The following is a 17,461-nucleotide window of genomic DNA, read 5'->3' as shown; positions in this document are numbered from 1 at the left end:
AGGTATAAAGACTAGCATTCCATTAGTTTCTTTTGATTAGTACCTTTAATATAAAAGAACATCTTTTGGGCTTCCACTGCTTCTAGATTTTCAATTTAGAAAATACACTGCTTGAACATTTTTGCTGGATTATCCTATAATTGCTCACTCTGCAATCAATTTGCCACCTCAATGCACATTTGCTCAATCTTTTTGCAATTTATGGCTTGCATTTAAACGTCTTCCAATGTGCCATCAGGTAATCCTGGCCATGTGGCTTTCTACCCCAGCATCCCCAGTGATTTATAAATATGGTGATTGCTGCCTCTCAACAGATCCCGCCCGGAAAGGCTGGAAGCCGCTATGAATGAGACTGATTTGCCTCCTCCGATAAAATGCATGAAACCCTGTTTGACCATTGTCAAAACTAACCTCGTTGCTTTGTTTTTACTGTGAATTTTAATATCTAAAATGTCAGAGAAAGGCGACTGTTTGAATAACAAGCAAAACTAAGATTTTCACTGTACCTCAGTGCACATGACAACAGATTAAACTATCTGCAGACGTTCCTCGGAGGAACCATACTCACTTCCCTGAGCAAATTCAACCCATTCAAGTATCTGCCTCAGCCTGAGGGGCTTCAGTTCCACAGATTGAGTGGATAAGGTGGGATCCTTCTCTCTAAATCAGAGAAAGATAGGAAAGAATCTGAAAGCAGTGTTTAAGAAGGAAAATTAACTGGTAGGGGTGAAGAAATGACAAGGGGCACAGATTTGAAACGTGTGACAAAAAAAGAAGCAACACCAGGAAAAGTTGACACAATTATTGATAAAGATTTATAATTGTACTGCTTTTATGGGGTGATGGAAATAGATTCAAACATGAATTGGGTAATTGAGAAAAACAATTGTACACAGGAACGGGGGAAGTAAAAATAACCAAACTTGCTATTCAAAAGTTGGCACAAGGTCAATGCATAGAATGGCATCTGTACTTTGGTATAACATTCAGTGAAAATATCTCCAAGTGAAATGAAGTGAGGTGATCCTGGGAGGTACTCTCTTTTCCTTCTCTTTCTCCGGTTGTAAGGCGTGCTGGGCAATTTTTTATGATAACGAATCTTTGGTAGACTAAAGGAAATTTCGTACAATATCACTTTTATTACATGACAATAAAATAATCTTGAACAGAGAGGAGCAGTTCGGGCCAGGATGTCTCAGATGCAATCGACTTAACCACTGGTGTTGTGATCATCGATTGGTAAAAGAAATGTAAACCACTAAGCTGACTGGGATTGTGCACCAGTGCCGCCTTCTCCCTTCAAACTCACTTGTTTTCCGTTTGTGCAGATGTCTCATCCACAGCCCCATTTAAAACCGGAGAGGACGTCTTCTGACTCCTTGCCTCGTCACCAGATGCCTTTGATGTGCTAGTCACAACAGAAACCAAGTCATTATGTTGTGGGGGGTTAAAGGACCACCCATCTCCCTGACCCTTGGTATACTCTTGCCACACCAATAACACTGGACAACAAATGTTTTCAAAAGGTTTGCTTCCTGAATAAAAAGTTGGGGATTCTGATAGACAACTTCAAGCTGAGCAAAGGTAATTTCAGATTGCTGCATGACATAGGAAGTTGGAGAAACATTAAATTAACTTCTATTGAATTTAGCATTCGGTGTAAACTTGCCACAAACGTTACAGAATGAGTCACAGCTGTTGCGACATTGATGAGACATTTCTGCTGTACTGAATCTTCCTGAAGACAATAAATGCTATTATTAAGTACACTCACTCTGCTATTGCTTGAGGAATGTGTGCATCAACATTCAATCTATAATCAATGTAATGCACAGCATCTGTATTTGTGAGCTGCTTTGATAGCCTGTTTGCATCTATCTTGATTAAGCATGCCCAGGAAATGTAAGACTGACCAAAACAGCTTGCTTTAAGGGCAATATACTAGACGACTTAAAATTGACACATGGTGGGACATTTTTAAGTTGATTTTTTGGATCAGCTGCTCAAAATCCATAAAATACACCCAAAAGTGTTCAGGAAGCAAAATCTTCATTGTCCAGTATAACCATCCAGATGGAGGGAACCTTTTCACTCATGTGGGCCAAAGCTCTGGAAAGGTCAGGTTCAGACAGGTGTTAAACTCCAATGGCACATGGCTGTGCTGATATCTCAAACCCGAAACCACCGTCTTATAATAAAGCTGGAATTCCAGCATGCACAATTTTACAATGCTAGGTTCTTAAAGCAGAATGCAACAACCTCAGTCACCAATGGACCATTGCAAGTTCCTGGTTGAAGAAGCTCCAAATCTCTTGCAATAGAAGAGGCATTTAACTTACTCGCACACAGTAAATTGCTCCACATATGCTCATATATCCCATAAAACCCTCCCCACATTCAAGTCCATCTCCAAGAAATGCTGGCGCCGGAGAGTAGCAGCAATCGTCAAGGATCCACCCTACCCGGCTTGCGCTCTGTTCTCGCTGCTGCCGTCAGGAAAGAGGTATCGGTGATACAAAACTCGCACCCACCAGGTTCAGGAACAGCTGCTCCCCCTCCACCATCAGCTCCAATCAGGCATTCATTTAAGGACTCTCACTTTTGCACTTCGTGCTTTTTTTTCCCTCTGCATTGTGCAGTTGTTTACATTTCTTTATTTGTTTATCCGAGTAAACAGATTTTTTGTTGCACTACCAATAAATGGTAATTCTGCCTCGCCTGCAGGAATCTCAGGCTTTATGTACGTGCTCTGACAATAAATCTGAAATGTAAATCTGAGCTACAAGAAGTGAAGGATGAACTAGAAACCTTAACAACTCATCATTTAGAATGTGCAAAATAGTTTTGATTAGGAGACACATTTCACAGCGGGTTACCTTGGACCACCACTCTCTGAATTGAGTTGAATCAAGAGAGCAGAGAGAAAAGGCAACACCTAGTCAAAATATTGACATTTTTTAAAAAAAGGAGAGTTGTGCAGCAGGGAACAGGCCCTTCAGCCCAACTCATCCATGCTGACCAAGTTGGCATTCTGGACACTTCACTTTTCCCTACATTTCCCTACATATTCTTCTTTGCCCTTCCTGCCCAAGAAACTATCCAAATGTATTTTTAATAGCAAAATTCTGCCCACTTCTGGCAGCTCATTCCAGATACCCTCTGTGAAAAAGTTGCCCCTGAGGTCCCTGTAAATATTTCACCACTCTGGCCTCAAGCTCTAGAACTGTCTATGCTGGGGAAAAGGCTATGAACATTCACTTTATCTGGGCTCCTCATGATTTGACCACCCTCAGTCTCCTCCGCACTAGGGAAAGTCCCAGCCACATATACTCAATGAATGGAAAAGGTTAATACAGGATGTGATTATAAAATGCTAGTTAGAAAGATAAAGAAATGATTCAATGATGAAAACATCAAAATGAGGTATTTGACAGTAAATGGAGCTTCAAATTAGATCAAAAACTTAGAAATGCAAGATCAGGTACATGTGAAAGAGTAAGGATTTGGTTTATTTTTAGAAATAAAACTAACATTTGTGGCTAAAACTCACTTAGCTGAAAGGAACTGAGATATTAAACATTAAAAAGTACCTGGCTACAAACTGGACATGATCAGCAGATTGATATTCCACACATAGAAGTTAGCAAAACGTTGTTACAGTGCCAGTGACCGGGTTTGTAATCCAACGCTGTATGCAAGGCGTTCTTACGTTCTCCCCTAGTACATTCCTTCCCACAAACAATAAATTTCATCTAGATCTGGAACATTTCCATATCACAGCATTCAATACAAGAGCACTGGTCACGAGTTCGTTCCTCGCTGGGGCCTCATTTCTGTGAGGGGCACTGGACAAAGTGGCAACTCTGTCTTCCTTACGGTACACAAAGTTAAAGAATTTCATGTATGTTACATTCTAAATGTAATACTACGTGACAATAATGGAACCTTTACCTTACCTTTACCACTGAAATGGAAAAATGGAAATGCACCTGCTGGATTCTGTAATTTCACCTGGGGTCAGGAGAGGAAATGCTTCCTATCGAATGAGGCCATTTTGAGATGAAATCACTTTAACAGCACAAGTTGAGCAACCAAGTAGAACATGGCAAAAACCTCCAAACAAAATAAATAAATGCTCTGATTTTAAGTGTAAAAGTGTTGTGCTTGAGAGTTAACTCTTGGAAGGGAGAGGGAAGAACTCCAACCTGCCATTAATTAGATGGGACCTTTGTTCTCCCAGTGCAATACTGAAATACAAGAGAAGATTACATGCACCAGTCTCTTGGGTGGGGCTGTTCAACTTTCTCCAAATAACTTTCTCACTCACTTCCTATGATAAAACATCCCCTGACCTCGTACTGCTGTGAACTTCCTCGATCTCTTGTTGACATCACTGGAGACCTTTTGCCAACCATCCTCCAACCCAAGAAAGTACATACCAGTTACTACATTAGCCCGACTCGTCAATTTTAAAACAGGAACAGCCGGAATTTCAGGACTTTGCTATAATTCCCGCTACAGTAAAAAAACCCTGGTACCCAGCACCTATGGAGATTGTTAGATGCCAGATAAGTGAATTTTCCAGTTGCTTGAGACCGCGTGCTCTGTGATTAGTGAACTAACTGTAAGGTGCATCAATTTTAAACTTCCGGTTGCTTGAAATAACAGGTGTGTTACTATATTTTTCCTACTTCAGTGAGAGCAATTCTAATTTAATCACGGATACAAAAAATAGAAAATGTACCAATGAAATCCCTGGCCTAACCTTTTTTAAGGCTGAAACAATATTAACACTTTAATTCCTTTGTTAGCTGCTGTTGAGCTACTTTCCATTTGTGTTGCTGCATTTCCTCAAAACATGCCTGAGGTTATCTGACCCCAAGTCATATGAGACCTCACCAAAAAAGCATCTGAAAACCTTGAATACATCCTTTGAAATGGCCTGACTTACCCAGTCACTTCTCCTGCAAGAAATGGTAAGAATTGACTTCGATTAGTGCTGACTGTCAACCCACGCTCTACATTTGGAAAAATGGGATTCCAAAGACCTGTCTACAACCAAATATTGAAAAAGTTTTTACTCATTTCCAAATCAAATGTGAGTCATTCAACAGCCCTGATTCACAGTATGCATGTTAAGTAATGATTAAATAGTTATATCTCGATCAAAATTCTTTCCCCTTATTCATTGTTCCTTACCTCTGTTCTTGCTGCGCAGATTCTGAAGTTTGTGGAACTGGACTAGCTTTCGAGGCCTCGGAGCTGACCCGTACACTTCCTGCTGTAGGTCCAACTTCAGAGGTAGTTAAGCGTTCGTCCTCACTGCAAAAGAGAGACACAACTGGGTTTCAATCAGAACTGGAAAATTCATCTTCCTGATCGCATTTCACATTGGACAACGAAGATTTTGCTTCCTGAACACTTGGGTGCATTTTATTGAATGTACATTTCATGAAATTCAACTTAACATTTTCCTATCACCTACCATATTTTAGATATAATCTATTTTTGTGATTTTCTGTCATATTTCAGCCTACCAGTTTATTGCCCACAAAGCCAGCAGTTTTGGTCAGTCCAAGCATGCCTGGGCATGCACTCAGTGCAGGTGTTATGCAAATGTTGACTTAGGCCTGGGCAGGGTTAGTCAGGATAGATGCAGACAGGCTATAAAAGCACCTCACGTCTACAGATGCTGTGCATTATTACATTGTTATCGATTGAATGCTTGTTGATGCACACCTATTCAGACAATAGCATAGTGAGAGTACTTAACAATGGCATTTATTGTCTTCAGGACGATTCACTGCAGCAGAAATGTCTCGTGAATGTCACAACAGGTGTGATGTATTCTGTTACATTGGAAAGGTTTCACCAGGTCATTATAACCATGGAAAAGGCCAACTGGAATCCATCAATGCTGGACAACTATTGGACATTGACATGAGAGTCATCACTTGCTGAGTACAAATGAAAGTCAGCGACAAAACATTTTTAGGTCAGCATCGTAAGATGATTAAACAGGCTAAATTCAATAGAAATTAATGTTTCTCCAACTTCCTATGTGATACAGCAAATCTGAAATTATCTTTGTGTTCAGCTCAAAGTTGTCTACTATAATCTTCAAGTATTTTTTCAGGAAGCAAACCTTTTGGAAAAAAAATTGTCCAGTGTTAGTGCACAGAATGTGTTTCATCATTCATGGGCAAAGCAATACGACTGAGTGAACGTTTCAAATGGAAGCAGATTCTCAAATGTGATCAAGTGGAAAGAATGAAGGAACCAGCCTTCTCACTCTCAAAGCCATCACCCCCTTTCTTTAACATGAAGGATCAATGTTCATTACACTTCTTTGCATTCACTGAAACAACTGTGAATTCTCACAACATGACCAAGTACAATGATCACATCCAATTTTAAGCTGTCTTTTTTTGTGGCAAAGCTGAGAATGACTTTCCCGCTCAATATAGTTACGGTGCACTATACCTCATGCAATTCCCAGTCGAGAGGATATCCACTGTCAACGTGCAGGTGGAGAATATATCCCACACGCCACAGTGCAGTGTTGGAATCACGAGTATTTCGGGGTTCTTTCAGAGCACCAGAAGCCTCCGTCAACTAACTCCACATCAGTCGCTGGCTCATATCGGATCATTCTCACCCATGAAAAATGAACTCTCAAGTTTACTTTACTTCTCTGAAGACTTTTGTGAATAAAGTACCATAGCTGTCGGCATACAAGATGTCTATGTACCACCAGAACTTCCACTCAAAATGTAGGAGTTCTGAGCTATACTCGCTGGATGAGACTACTCCAAGTATGGCACTTACCACTGAACTGCTTACAGCCCCAATAATCCTGGTAATTTCTCTGCTAATTTTAGTTTTCTGCCTCAGAATAGATAATTTATTTTCATAAAAACGACACCGTTTATGAATGAGTGAAAACTTTCCAAGAAACCCTGTCCTTAACAGTTTAAAAGTACCTGTAACTGGTTATTGCAAGACAAGGCAGTGTAAATGGAATGCACCCTGGGACCCTGGTTGATTGTTTACTGGTTATCAGCTGTTGCAAATGAAAACTAGTGTATGCTGTTAGCTTTCATTTGCTGTGCTCTCATTGTAAAGTATGAGACAAGTTTAGAATGGATTTGTATTGTTTTAATACAACATTACTATTAATCCAGCTTCCCAAACACAAGTTTCAGTAGGGTCATGTTTAGCAGGACTGAAGGAGTTATGCGAGAGTTTTATGCTGTTCTCCTTCTCCATAGGGAACGTTCTAAACAACAGGAATATTAAGGTTCAGATTTTATACTTGGCATACAAAATGATCCCTGGTTTTGGGCTGATATTTTTAAGGTTCAAATACCATCCTATACACTGACATATACAGTAATTTCATTTTATTTGCCAAGATTGTGAATTACAAGGGATGGAAGTTATCTGATAATTCAGATTGCCAGGTGATCTGTTCTCAACTGTCAGCATTAACAGTTACCAGGCAAAGCCAAATTACTGAAGACTACTTTCACCTAATTTACATAATTTCTGGAGTGACACTAACGTTGGATAGCTAAACTCAGATTTCACAATACGTCTTATCACTTGGCTACTCCACAAACATCTGGCTGCCATATGCAATTCCATCCATGTCCTATATTGCAGGGACAGCACATAGAACCATCACTTGGCACTGCCATCTCAGTGCCAAGGACTGGAGTTTGAACTGGACCTCCAGTGCTGCCTGAATGGTATTTGTATATTCTCTCTGCTCATTGCAAAGGTGTCTCTGGCTGTCTTGCACACCTCAGACATGCTGATCAGTAAATTGCCCCACTGGACAACATTCCTAATGTAGGTGGGCAGAAAAAAATAATCAAAAGGGGAAGTGGGTGGGGATGCAAGGGAGACCAACTTCCAGAGCCATGGGGAAGTAAGGGTGGACTGAATGGCTTCATTTTGGCATTGTACCATGTCATGCATATTTCAAAGGCTCATTTGCTTTAGGAGATTAAAATGTGACCTAAATTTTGGCATACAGAAATAGCCTGTACTGCCCAAATAGCCCAATTAGCCTACCACTCCCTTAGGTTTGGATGGGTGGGAAGAAACTGGAGCACCCTATGAAACCCACAAAGATACCGGGAAGAACATAAATTCCTTACAGACAGCACCGGACACAATTTAATTTAGATGTACAGCAGAGTAACAGGCCATTGTGGCCCACGAGTCCGTGTCGCCCCATTTACACCCAATTAAGCTACACCCCCGGTACGTTTTGAACAGTGGGAGAAAATCAGAGCCCCCGGAGAAAACCCACGCAGACACGGGGAGAACATACAAACTCCTTACAGACAGTGTGGATTCGAACCCCAGTCCTATCCCGATCGCTGGCGCTGTAAAGGCGTGGCGTTCAACACTAAGCCAACCTGCAGACTTCAATCTGCAGTCTTCCAAAAGCACACAAGATACCACTGCAGCGGCAGGATCCAAACACATCTTGCCTTGCTCACATCAGTGAAACCCCTCTTGTGATGTGAATTTCAGTCAATCACATCTTCCAGTGCAGTTACACCCCCCCCCCCAACAAAAAATAATATTTTTCATAAATACCTTGTGCGTGGTTTAATTTCTGGATTGTTCACCTCAGAAGGCAAGACAGCTTCTGGCACAGAGCCGTTGAGAACCGCTACATTTTCTGCCGCTGATTTTTCCGTGTCTGCGTGTGGCGTCGTACCCATTTTCCCAGCAGCACCTTTCACCTTTTCATCTTCTCCACCACTCAACATGCCCCAAGTCTCTGCACAATAAGGAAACAAATGGTCGTAACTTTTTGAGACCTGAGTTCACTGCACGTTATTCCTCTGAAGGCAATGGCATGCCACGGTTTGCTCTCAGAAGCAACAGGTTCCGGCACCACCTTGCCTTATATTCAAACAGTACATGGTGTGAGCTCTGTTCAAAAACAGAGATATATTACAATCTTACTGCAAATCTTCAGACTCCAGGAGAGGTAGATTAATACAAATTATACCAGATTTATCATCTCCCTTGTTCTGTAAGATCTAGAGAAGGGGTGGCCCACATTTTAATTTCAGTCCACAAGTCTGTGCTACCCAATTAACCTACACCCCCAGTACATATTCATGAACTGAAATGGCCTGTAACCGTGCTGTCGGTCTAAATTAAAAATTAAAAGGTTGGTCACCCCATATAATCTTTAAAAGCTCTTACTCTGACATTATATACCTTGGCACAGACTGCGTATCAAATTCCTGGACTGCACAACCAAGCTGTTTCTCTGGGGTTGAGACAGCTCAGTTTAAACTAGTATTTTTCTTCCAATGCTTTAACACTCCAAGTTGCAGGTTCAATTATTAATATACATCATCACCGTGGTTATAAGAGTGTAAGTACATCTTTTCTCTTTCATTCAAAAATACTAATTCACAGAGTGCTGCAGTGCAGTTATCAGAAACAGAGAGGTCTCAGCATCAGCTGGTGTTCCAGTGGAGTGGACAAGATATAACACTAAATTATCACCAAACCACAATTGGTTCACCAATCGAATACTCAAGCACCGAAATGCAAATTAGAAGAGAGATGCCAGTTTTAGAAGACTAAAGGTTTTAGTGAAGGAAGTTCTGAGTGAAGAGCAAAAATGAGACAAGATAAAATCCACTTGGAGGAACGGCAATGTTAGAGAAGGGAGCCAGGTTTTGCCTTTAAAAAAAAATATAAACTTTTCAGATTTCACCCCCCCCCTTGCATTAAACCTATTTAATATGTTTCTATAAGATACAATCTTAAGGTAGAAAATTATCACAGGCACAAATAAGATAAAGGTAAGCAAGTTGTTTCTATTCGTGGGGAGACAAGAACTAGGGGGCATAGCCTCAGGATTCAGGCAGTAGATTTAGGACGGAGATGAGGAGGAACTGCTTTTCCCAGAGGGTGGTGAATCTGTGGAATTCGCTGCCCATTGAAGCAGTGGAAATATATTTAAGGGAAGGTTGGATAGATTCTTGCATAGAAGGGGAATTAAGGGAGATTGGAGAAAAGCAGGGAGGTAGAGATGAGCCTACCATCAGATAAGCCATGATCTCATTCAATGGCAAAGCAAGCTCAATGGGCCTACTTCTGCTCCTTTTTCTTATGTTCTAAACCGGTGTCTAATTCTCAAATCTCTTGCCTCAAAAAAAATTCTAATCATCATTTTACAAACCTCCATAAAGGTAACCCCTCAGCATCCTTCGTTCCAATAAGAAAAATCCCAGCATATCCAGCTTTTTAATTGTAGCACCCCCATTCCAGAAAACATCCTGGTGAATCTCTTCTACACCTGGTGGTGTAGCAAGCAGAACCATACACAATACTAAAAGTCTGATCCAACCAATGTTTTGTACAACTGCAACATGATGCCCCAACGCTTACACTCAATGCCACTGCTTGCAAAGGTTTGTTTACCAAATGACTTTTGAATGACCCTATGCATTTGTGACACCACTTTCAGGGAGTAAGTACTTGATCATCAAGGATTCTCTAGATATCAAGGTTACCACGCTCTTTGTCATTTAGTCATTGTGGCAGCATAACTTGATCTTCCTGAGATGATTGAGGTGGGCAAAGCTACTGGCCACCATCATGTCAATTCTCTACGGGAGCTCTGTCAAGTGCGTCCCGGTTAGCTGCATCAAAGTGCGGTACAGTTGCTGTGAAGCATTGGATCGGAGGTCAATCCACAGGACCAAAAGAGCAGCAGAAAGGATCGCTGGGGCCTTCCTCCCCCACCTACCCCACTTCATTGGGGTGACCCACTGTTTGAGGAGGGTTGCAATATTGTTGAGGCAATCTACCGCCTCGCACAGAGCATCCTTCAGCTACACCCATCAGGAAAGATATGGGAGTATCAGAGCCAGAACCACCAGGCTGAGAAATGAGCTGCTCATATAAACCCTCTGAGAATCTACTATTTATTCAACAATATTTATTTATATATGGATATACATGCTGCATATGTATCATTTGTCTAAAGTGTGTTTGCATGTTTCACACCAAGGATTGGAGAGCACTGTTTCATCTGATTCTCCATCCAAATTTTCAGCTGATCTATGTCCCTTCTTGGCAACCTACACCTCCACCAATTCTGGTGTCATCTCCAAGCTTTACAACTCAGTCTGCCCACATTCTCATCCACATTTATACAGGTCCCAGTGCAGATTTCAGATGTATGCTACTTGTTACAGATTCTAGAGACTGAAGGTGGCCAAGCTAGAAATTGACAGCTGAGATTTAGAAAACCTTTCCTGGCAGGGAAATTCTGGAATACAGAAACTTAAAGTACTGCAAGATGTTGCTCATGTTTAGAATGGCGGAGCACGGTGTTTGAGGCCACGTTTGAGAATGGAAAGAGGCCGGCAGTATAGAACAACAACCGAGCCGCAGCCTCCAACAGCAGCTCCTCTTTAGCTGTAAAAACGCGCTGGCACATTCTCAGTACAATAGAATTTATTTTGTTCGTTGAATGGAATTCAGGAAGCAGTGGTCAGCCATATAGAGAGAAATGAGGAATTGAAAAATTCAGCATTAGTCTTTTTATAGATACCTCCATGCCCGAACACTCATTTTTGCACTAACTTTTCCCTAACCCATTTATTTCTTCCTTGCACGGATATGCAAACTCGACACAGTGAGCTCCAGAAACTAGGATTAAATCCAGGTCGCTGGAGCTATTAGCTCCAAAGTAATACCACTTGCTTTTTCAGAGAATGAGAATGGTCATGGTAGATTTGGAGGGGGGGGGGGGCGCGGAACTTTAATCGTTGCCATATATCCTGTGTAAAGTTTAGTCAATAGGCAAGGATAGATTTAAAAAAAAACTACATCCAACCCGATGGAGGCTAAAGATGGAATAAACTAGTTAAAGCCAAAGGCTTATTCAAAACAAGCTATGATGCATTTTCTTATCTTTCAGGTTACGGCAGCAAATTTAAGACATTATTAAATTAATAAAACTGCCTGGTTCATTTTACATTCATTTTGCTGTCCCTATAGCAGTTCAAGGGAAGAGAGCACAAGAGAGCAGCAGTGTTTTGCACTGTGGACCAAAGAACACTGTTTCGTCGGTTGTAATGGCACAAGGCAACTGTGGGCAACTCAGCTCAGATGGAGGAGCTATGCTTTTGCTGTGGACATCATAAAAATAAAACTTTCCTTAAATCTGCCAGAAAAACTGGCACTGTTTGTCTGTACGTGTAATGTCTGGTTGTGTGTCTGCGTGCCTTGCACCGAGGACCAGAGAACGCTGTTTCGTTGGGTTGTGCTTGTGTAATCAGATGACAATAAGCTTGCCTCGACTTATAGGGACAGTTAAAAGGATGAGCTGGCTACAATGAGAAAGGAGGGTAGATTTAAAAAAAAGGGGGGAAGGGAGAGGTAGAAGCAAAAAGGAGGAGGAAGAGAGGAGGAAAGAAAAGGGGAAAGTACAAATCGACTTCCTCTGATGGTAGATTCTAAATCTGGGATATTGTGAAGTGAGAGCTCAATCTTCTAAGTCATATCCAAGAGCACAGCCTCACTCAAAGGATCCTGGAAGCCACAGGAAGCTGCTTGGGCAGTCTGCCCCTCTTAGTTCTTCACTGTATACTTTTCAATTGATTACTGGATTTTTATTGCAAAAGGCATTAAGGATTATGAAACCAAATGAATGGAATCAGTCACTAAGGGCAGAAAAGATTCAAATTACTGAATAACCTCCAAGTATAGATTTTAAATTTAGACATACAGCACAATAACAGGCCCTTCTGGCCCATGAGCCCAATTACACCCAATTGACCCCCCGACACAAAGTACATATGCAGGACCTACAACTGGTGCTCTTAACCAGTTTTTTTTTGTTGGCCATTTTAAGGAAAGTTTTATTTTTGTGATGTCTGCGGCAGAAGCGTAGCTCCTCCAACTGAGCTTAGAGTTGACCCCCCCCCCCCCCAACATTTTGAAAGATGGGTTGAAACCGGAGCACCTGCAGGATGCCCACACAGACAGGGCAGAACGTACAAACTCCTGACAGGCAGCTCCAGTTCGAATCCAGGTTTACTGGTGCTAAAATAGCATCACGTTAATCACACCGCCCAATCCTCCTGGCTCTCCAGGAAGAACACATTCTTAGGCTTGTTGATGTCCACGTCTAACTGGATTATGGAGAGTGAGTGAACAAGAAGTGCATACTCCGCTGGAATCCAATGTACAACAGAATTGAGTATTCAAGGTTGGACGTAGATATCTGGACGATACTCACTTTCTTCTGATGCTTTGTTATGTCCATCACCACTATTCTGCAGCTCATCAGCAGGAGCGGAATTTGCTTCCATAGATACAGGAGAGTTTGTTCGCAAGCGTCCAGAGGGGCTGAAAGAAATCAATTCCAATTAAGTTAAGATCATTAGATAGGGGCCACTCTTGTGTCTCCTCTCCAAAACTAGCTTGACACTCCCACGGTTAAAATCTTTTTTTCTGCTCTGTTGTTTACCTGTACAGACACTCCCAAAAACAAAGCTAGCACATTCTGCAAATCAAAATGAAGGGACATTCCGATGGGTTCAAGATTATGAAGGTCAGACCAAGATCCGTTTAAAATTGGGAGAGCTCCAAGAGTTTTTTTTTTACCTAATTCTGGTAATTTTCCTATCGACACCTACAATGTTTTTCTTTGACATACCCATTTTCTCCAAACTCACTGTGAGAGACATGATCAACAGAATCTTGTCGAGGGATCGACTTGGTTTAAACAGCCTATTATTTATGGTCTTGAAAGGAGTGAATGCCTTCCCTGTTCAGTATTCTATAGATGGTGTTGTCTATCACCAACGGGTGCGCTTCCCAAGGGACTGAGCAACCCCTTCCTACCTCTGGAGCAGATATGGTGAAAGATTGGATCTTAACCAGGAGGCAGAAAAGGGACGAATCCATGAGAGCAGGAGCAGGTTGAGGCTAAAACAATGACAGATCAGAGTTGGAACAGAGGGTGTGATGGTCAGAAGATCAAGTTAGTCCTTTTACATTGTGTAATGAACGGTGCCATCTCATCATTCTCGAGAAAAATTAAAAAAAAAATTTCGATTCACCACAGGTTTAAAGTGTGACAGCACTGGAGGTGCAACACAGCCTTATGCTCGCAATCTGATGGTTTTAATAGAATGAAAGAATTAACCTTTGGTCACGAACTGAGATGCGAAGAAAAGCTTTATTTTTCATGCTATCCAGTCAAGTCTATTTATTCTTTAGTGGAGCAGGGAGTGCAGCAATACAACAGAAGTGTGGGGTAGAGAGCTACCAAGACAAAGTACAGGTTAAGGAGAAGGGTACAAGCTAAAACTGAGCAAGGGTGGCGTTTCCATGAATGTGATTGACTTGACAATCTGATAACATCAGGAATGAACCTGTCCTTGAATCTGGAGGTTTGTGCATCTACTGCTCAATGTCAAGTGGTGGGGGAAAGAGAGAGTGACCAGGGTGGGATGTGTCCTTTGATACGTTGGCAGCTTTCCCCGAAATAGTGCAGAGATAATAAATAGAGTCAATTTGGGGGGTGGGGGGGGGGGGGGGGGTTTATCAGATGGAATAATTGTTTAAATCTTACTCATGGACTGATTATCAGGAAAAGACAAGATATACCATTATTGTGATGGCCTCCTCAGGCAATCTGTTGATCTGTTCTAAGCATGAAACAAAATCACTTGGAGAAGGAACTAAAAGAGAAAGAAGGGCGAAAAGTAGTATTTCTTCCAGTAGTGGCATCACTTACCCAGCCTGGGAGGCAAAGGTGGCGAATACTGCCCAACCTTCTATTGGAGGCGATGACACTGCAGGCACTGTGCTGTCCCACGCACTGAATCCAGCATCTGCAACACTCTGGCTTCCACCACTATTTGTCATGGGTACAGCATCAAAGTTTGCAGTCCAACCAGCTTCTGCAGATCAAATAAACACTTCACTGGTAACAGAGCTACATTAGACGAGACAATCCTTTTTTAGGAAAGTGGCCAACTAAACGAGAATATCCCACGCTCAGTTCCCCATTTGTTGAACGAGCTGTAGCATTACCAAGAGTTGAGTAACTGTAGCAAGCTGCAGTCTAAAGGTAGTCTAGACATTCTAGTATACAGTATTGGCTTTTGAGACGAACATGCTGACTATGCATTACGTAAAATAAGAAAGGTGCACATACTTTCAGAATGAACTCTACTTAATTGATTTTGTTTTGAGAGAGAGAGATTGCATGTTGAGGCCATCATACACTCAAAAATCAATTAACCTAAAAATCTGAATTCTGTGGTGGAAGTGCTAACCATCTTCTTTGGCTTGGCTTCGCGGACGAAGATTTATGGAGGGGGTAAAAAGTCCACGTCAGCTGCAGGCTCGTTTGTGGCTGACCAGTCCGATGCGGGACAGGCAGACACGATTGCAGCGGTTGCAAGGGAAAATTGGTGGGTTGGGGTTGGGTGTTGGGTTTTTCCTCCTTTGCCTTTTGTCAGTGAGGTGGGCTCTGCGGTCTTCTTCAAAGGAGGCTGCTGCCCGCCAAACTGTGAGGCGCCAAGATGCACGGTTTGAGGCGTTATCAGCCCACTGGCGGTGGTCAATGTGGCAGGCACCAAGAGATTTCTTTAGGCAGTCCTTGTACCTTTTCTTTGGTGCACCTCTGTCACGGTGGCCAGTGGAGAGCTCGCCATATAACACGATCTTGGGAAGGCGATGGTCCTCCATTCTGGAGACGTGACCCATCCAGCGCAGCTGGATCTTCAGCAGCGTGGACTCGATGCTGTCGACCTCTGCCATCTCGAGTACCTCGACGTTAGGGGTGTGAGCGCTCCAATGGATGTTGAGGATGGAGCGGAGACAACGCTGGTGTTATGCAAAATAACAAAGATGTACATACTTTCTGAACACCCCTCTTCATGAATATTTTAAGAGGCAGGGTGGTGGCGGCAGCACGTTTGTGTATTGAGGCCATCATATACTTTCAAAAATCAATTCAATGACCATTAGTTGGGACTCAATTCAAACATAAATGAATTGCAATGAGGCATTAGCCCACGTGGGGTACTTGAAAATTAGTCATGGACCACAGATGTGCAATAGACTCAGCTGCTGAAGTGGAGGTGCTTTAATCTGCATGTCAGAATTCTTGCCTGCAACTTCTGAAGCAGAAAGAGGGTTACCGAGATGGAAGTGTTTGACTTGCCAGCATAAACATTCCTTATCTCGAGAAACAAATTGCACAAATTTTCTCACAGGGTAAGAGGCTGGAATAGTCACCTTCCTTTTTTTTGGTGAAAAATAGTGATCCTTAGGCTTCTGATGTATAGAAACACTGTTCCTTCTTATGCCAATGGCTGAGCAAGGTAAGGTGTTCACTTTTAGTCCACGATGGCTCTGTTATACGAGATCTCCCTCCACATCAGTGACAGCAGACACTAAAGAGAATTCGTAACCGTGACCCGAGAGTCAGCCATCAGTAAAAAGAGACCAAAGATTCCGTCAGCCCCCCCCCCCCACCTTTGCTTGGGTCCACTTCCATCATCGAGTCTGAGAGCTTTGTGGTGGTCTGTCCGCTTTCTTCATCTTCCTCTTCTTCAGAGTCTCTACTTCCTTCGCTGTCTGTGCTCCCAGAGCTCCTGCAACGCAAAAACCAGGATTTTTTTTTTAATTTAAAAATAAAAGCTGATCCTGAAAGAAATTCCAATCACTGAAACAGCATTTGAGGTCAGTTGGCCAGACTCAGTGAAGATGCCAATTATGCAGTAACCCTGCTGGGAGAACAGTCACTAGCCACGATAGGGGGAGGATACAAGCGGCACAGTTAGCGCAATGCTGTTACAATGCCAGCGACCTGGGCTCAAAACCACTGCTGTGTGCAAGGAGTTTGTACATTCTGCCCATGTCCAGGTGCTCCGATTTCAACCCACCCTTTGGAACGTACGGAGGTTGTCGGTCAATTGGGTGTGCTCGTGGGCTGGAAGGGCCGGATGCCATGCTGGATGTCTAAATGTAAATTCAGATGTCGTTAAGGTTCAGCAGCCAGATTGCAGGCCTGAGTCTACACAGTGGGCTTTGTCAGTTTAAGGAATGGTTGTTGGGGTTGCTGGCCCTGCACTCAACAGTGAGAAAGCTCTTGGGCTGACGAACCCCCACGGCATACCTGGGAACACGCTGAGCATCTGCTGCAAAACGCATGTCCTTTTCCTGCCACACTTCCTCCTCGTCCGAGCCCTCATCATCATTGAATTGCCGGATTCGCTCCTTCCAGCACTCCTCAAACAGATTGGTGTTTGGCTAAAAAGCAAATTGAAGAAAAATTGCACTGGCAACAATTTTCAGGAAAGGTTTCAATACAGAATTCAGCAGGCTACTGTTTATCATTTATATAAATTATTTCATTTTTGACAGTAAAATTCCCCGGCAT

At 42.4% G+C, this 17,461-nt stretch overlaps 1 protein-coding gene across 7 annotated transcripts in view; it reads right to left on the bottom strand.

The window, feature by feature from the left end:
- The window catches only part of LOC138748449 (serine/threonine-protein phosphatase 6 regulatory subunit 3-like), a 128,722-nt gene that overhangs the window by 9,817 nt on the left and 101,444 nt on the right, over positions 1-17,461 (bottom strand). For 5 of the 7 annotated variants that reach the window (XM_069908695.1, XM_069908693.1, XM_069908694.1 and 2 more), the window contains 7 exons: positions 17,198-17,331; positions 16,555-16,673; positions 14,804-14,969; positions 13,298-13,407; positions 8,614-8,800; positions 5,200-5,322; positions 1,310-1,408 (listed from right to left, as the gene is read on the bottom strand). In XM_069908695.1, the coding sequence (XP_069764796.1) occupies positions 1,310-1,408; positions 5,200-5,322; positions 8,614-8,800; positions 13,298-13,407; positions 14,804-14,969; positions 16,555-16,673; positions 17,198-17,331 (938 nt within the window). Of the gene's footprint in view, positions 1-1,305; positions 1,409-5,199; positions 5,323-8,613; positions 8,801-13,297; positions 13,408-14,803; positions 14,970-16,554; positions 16,674-17,197; positions 17,332-17,461 lie in introns of those variants that run through there. The other 2 variants (XM_069908700.1, XM_069908696.1) reach the window with 2 other exon arrangements.

The sequence above is a fragment of the Narcine bancroftii genome, chromosome 13 (genome assembly GCF_036971445.1).
Source record: "Narcine bancroftii isolate sNarBan1 chromosome 13, sNarBan1.hap1, whole genome shotgun sequence".
In the NCBI taxonomy this organism is placed as follows: Eukaryota; Metazoa; Chordata; class Chondrichthyes; order Torpediniformes; family Narcinidae; genus Narcine; species Narcine bancroftii.
This window is presented reverse-complemented; position numbering and strand designations above follow the sequence as displayed.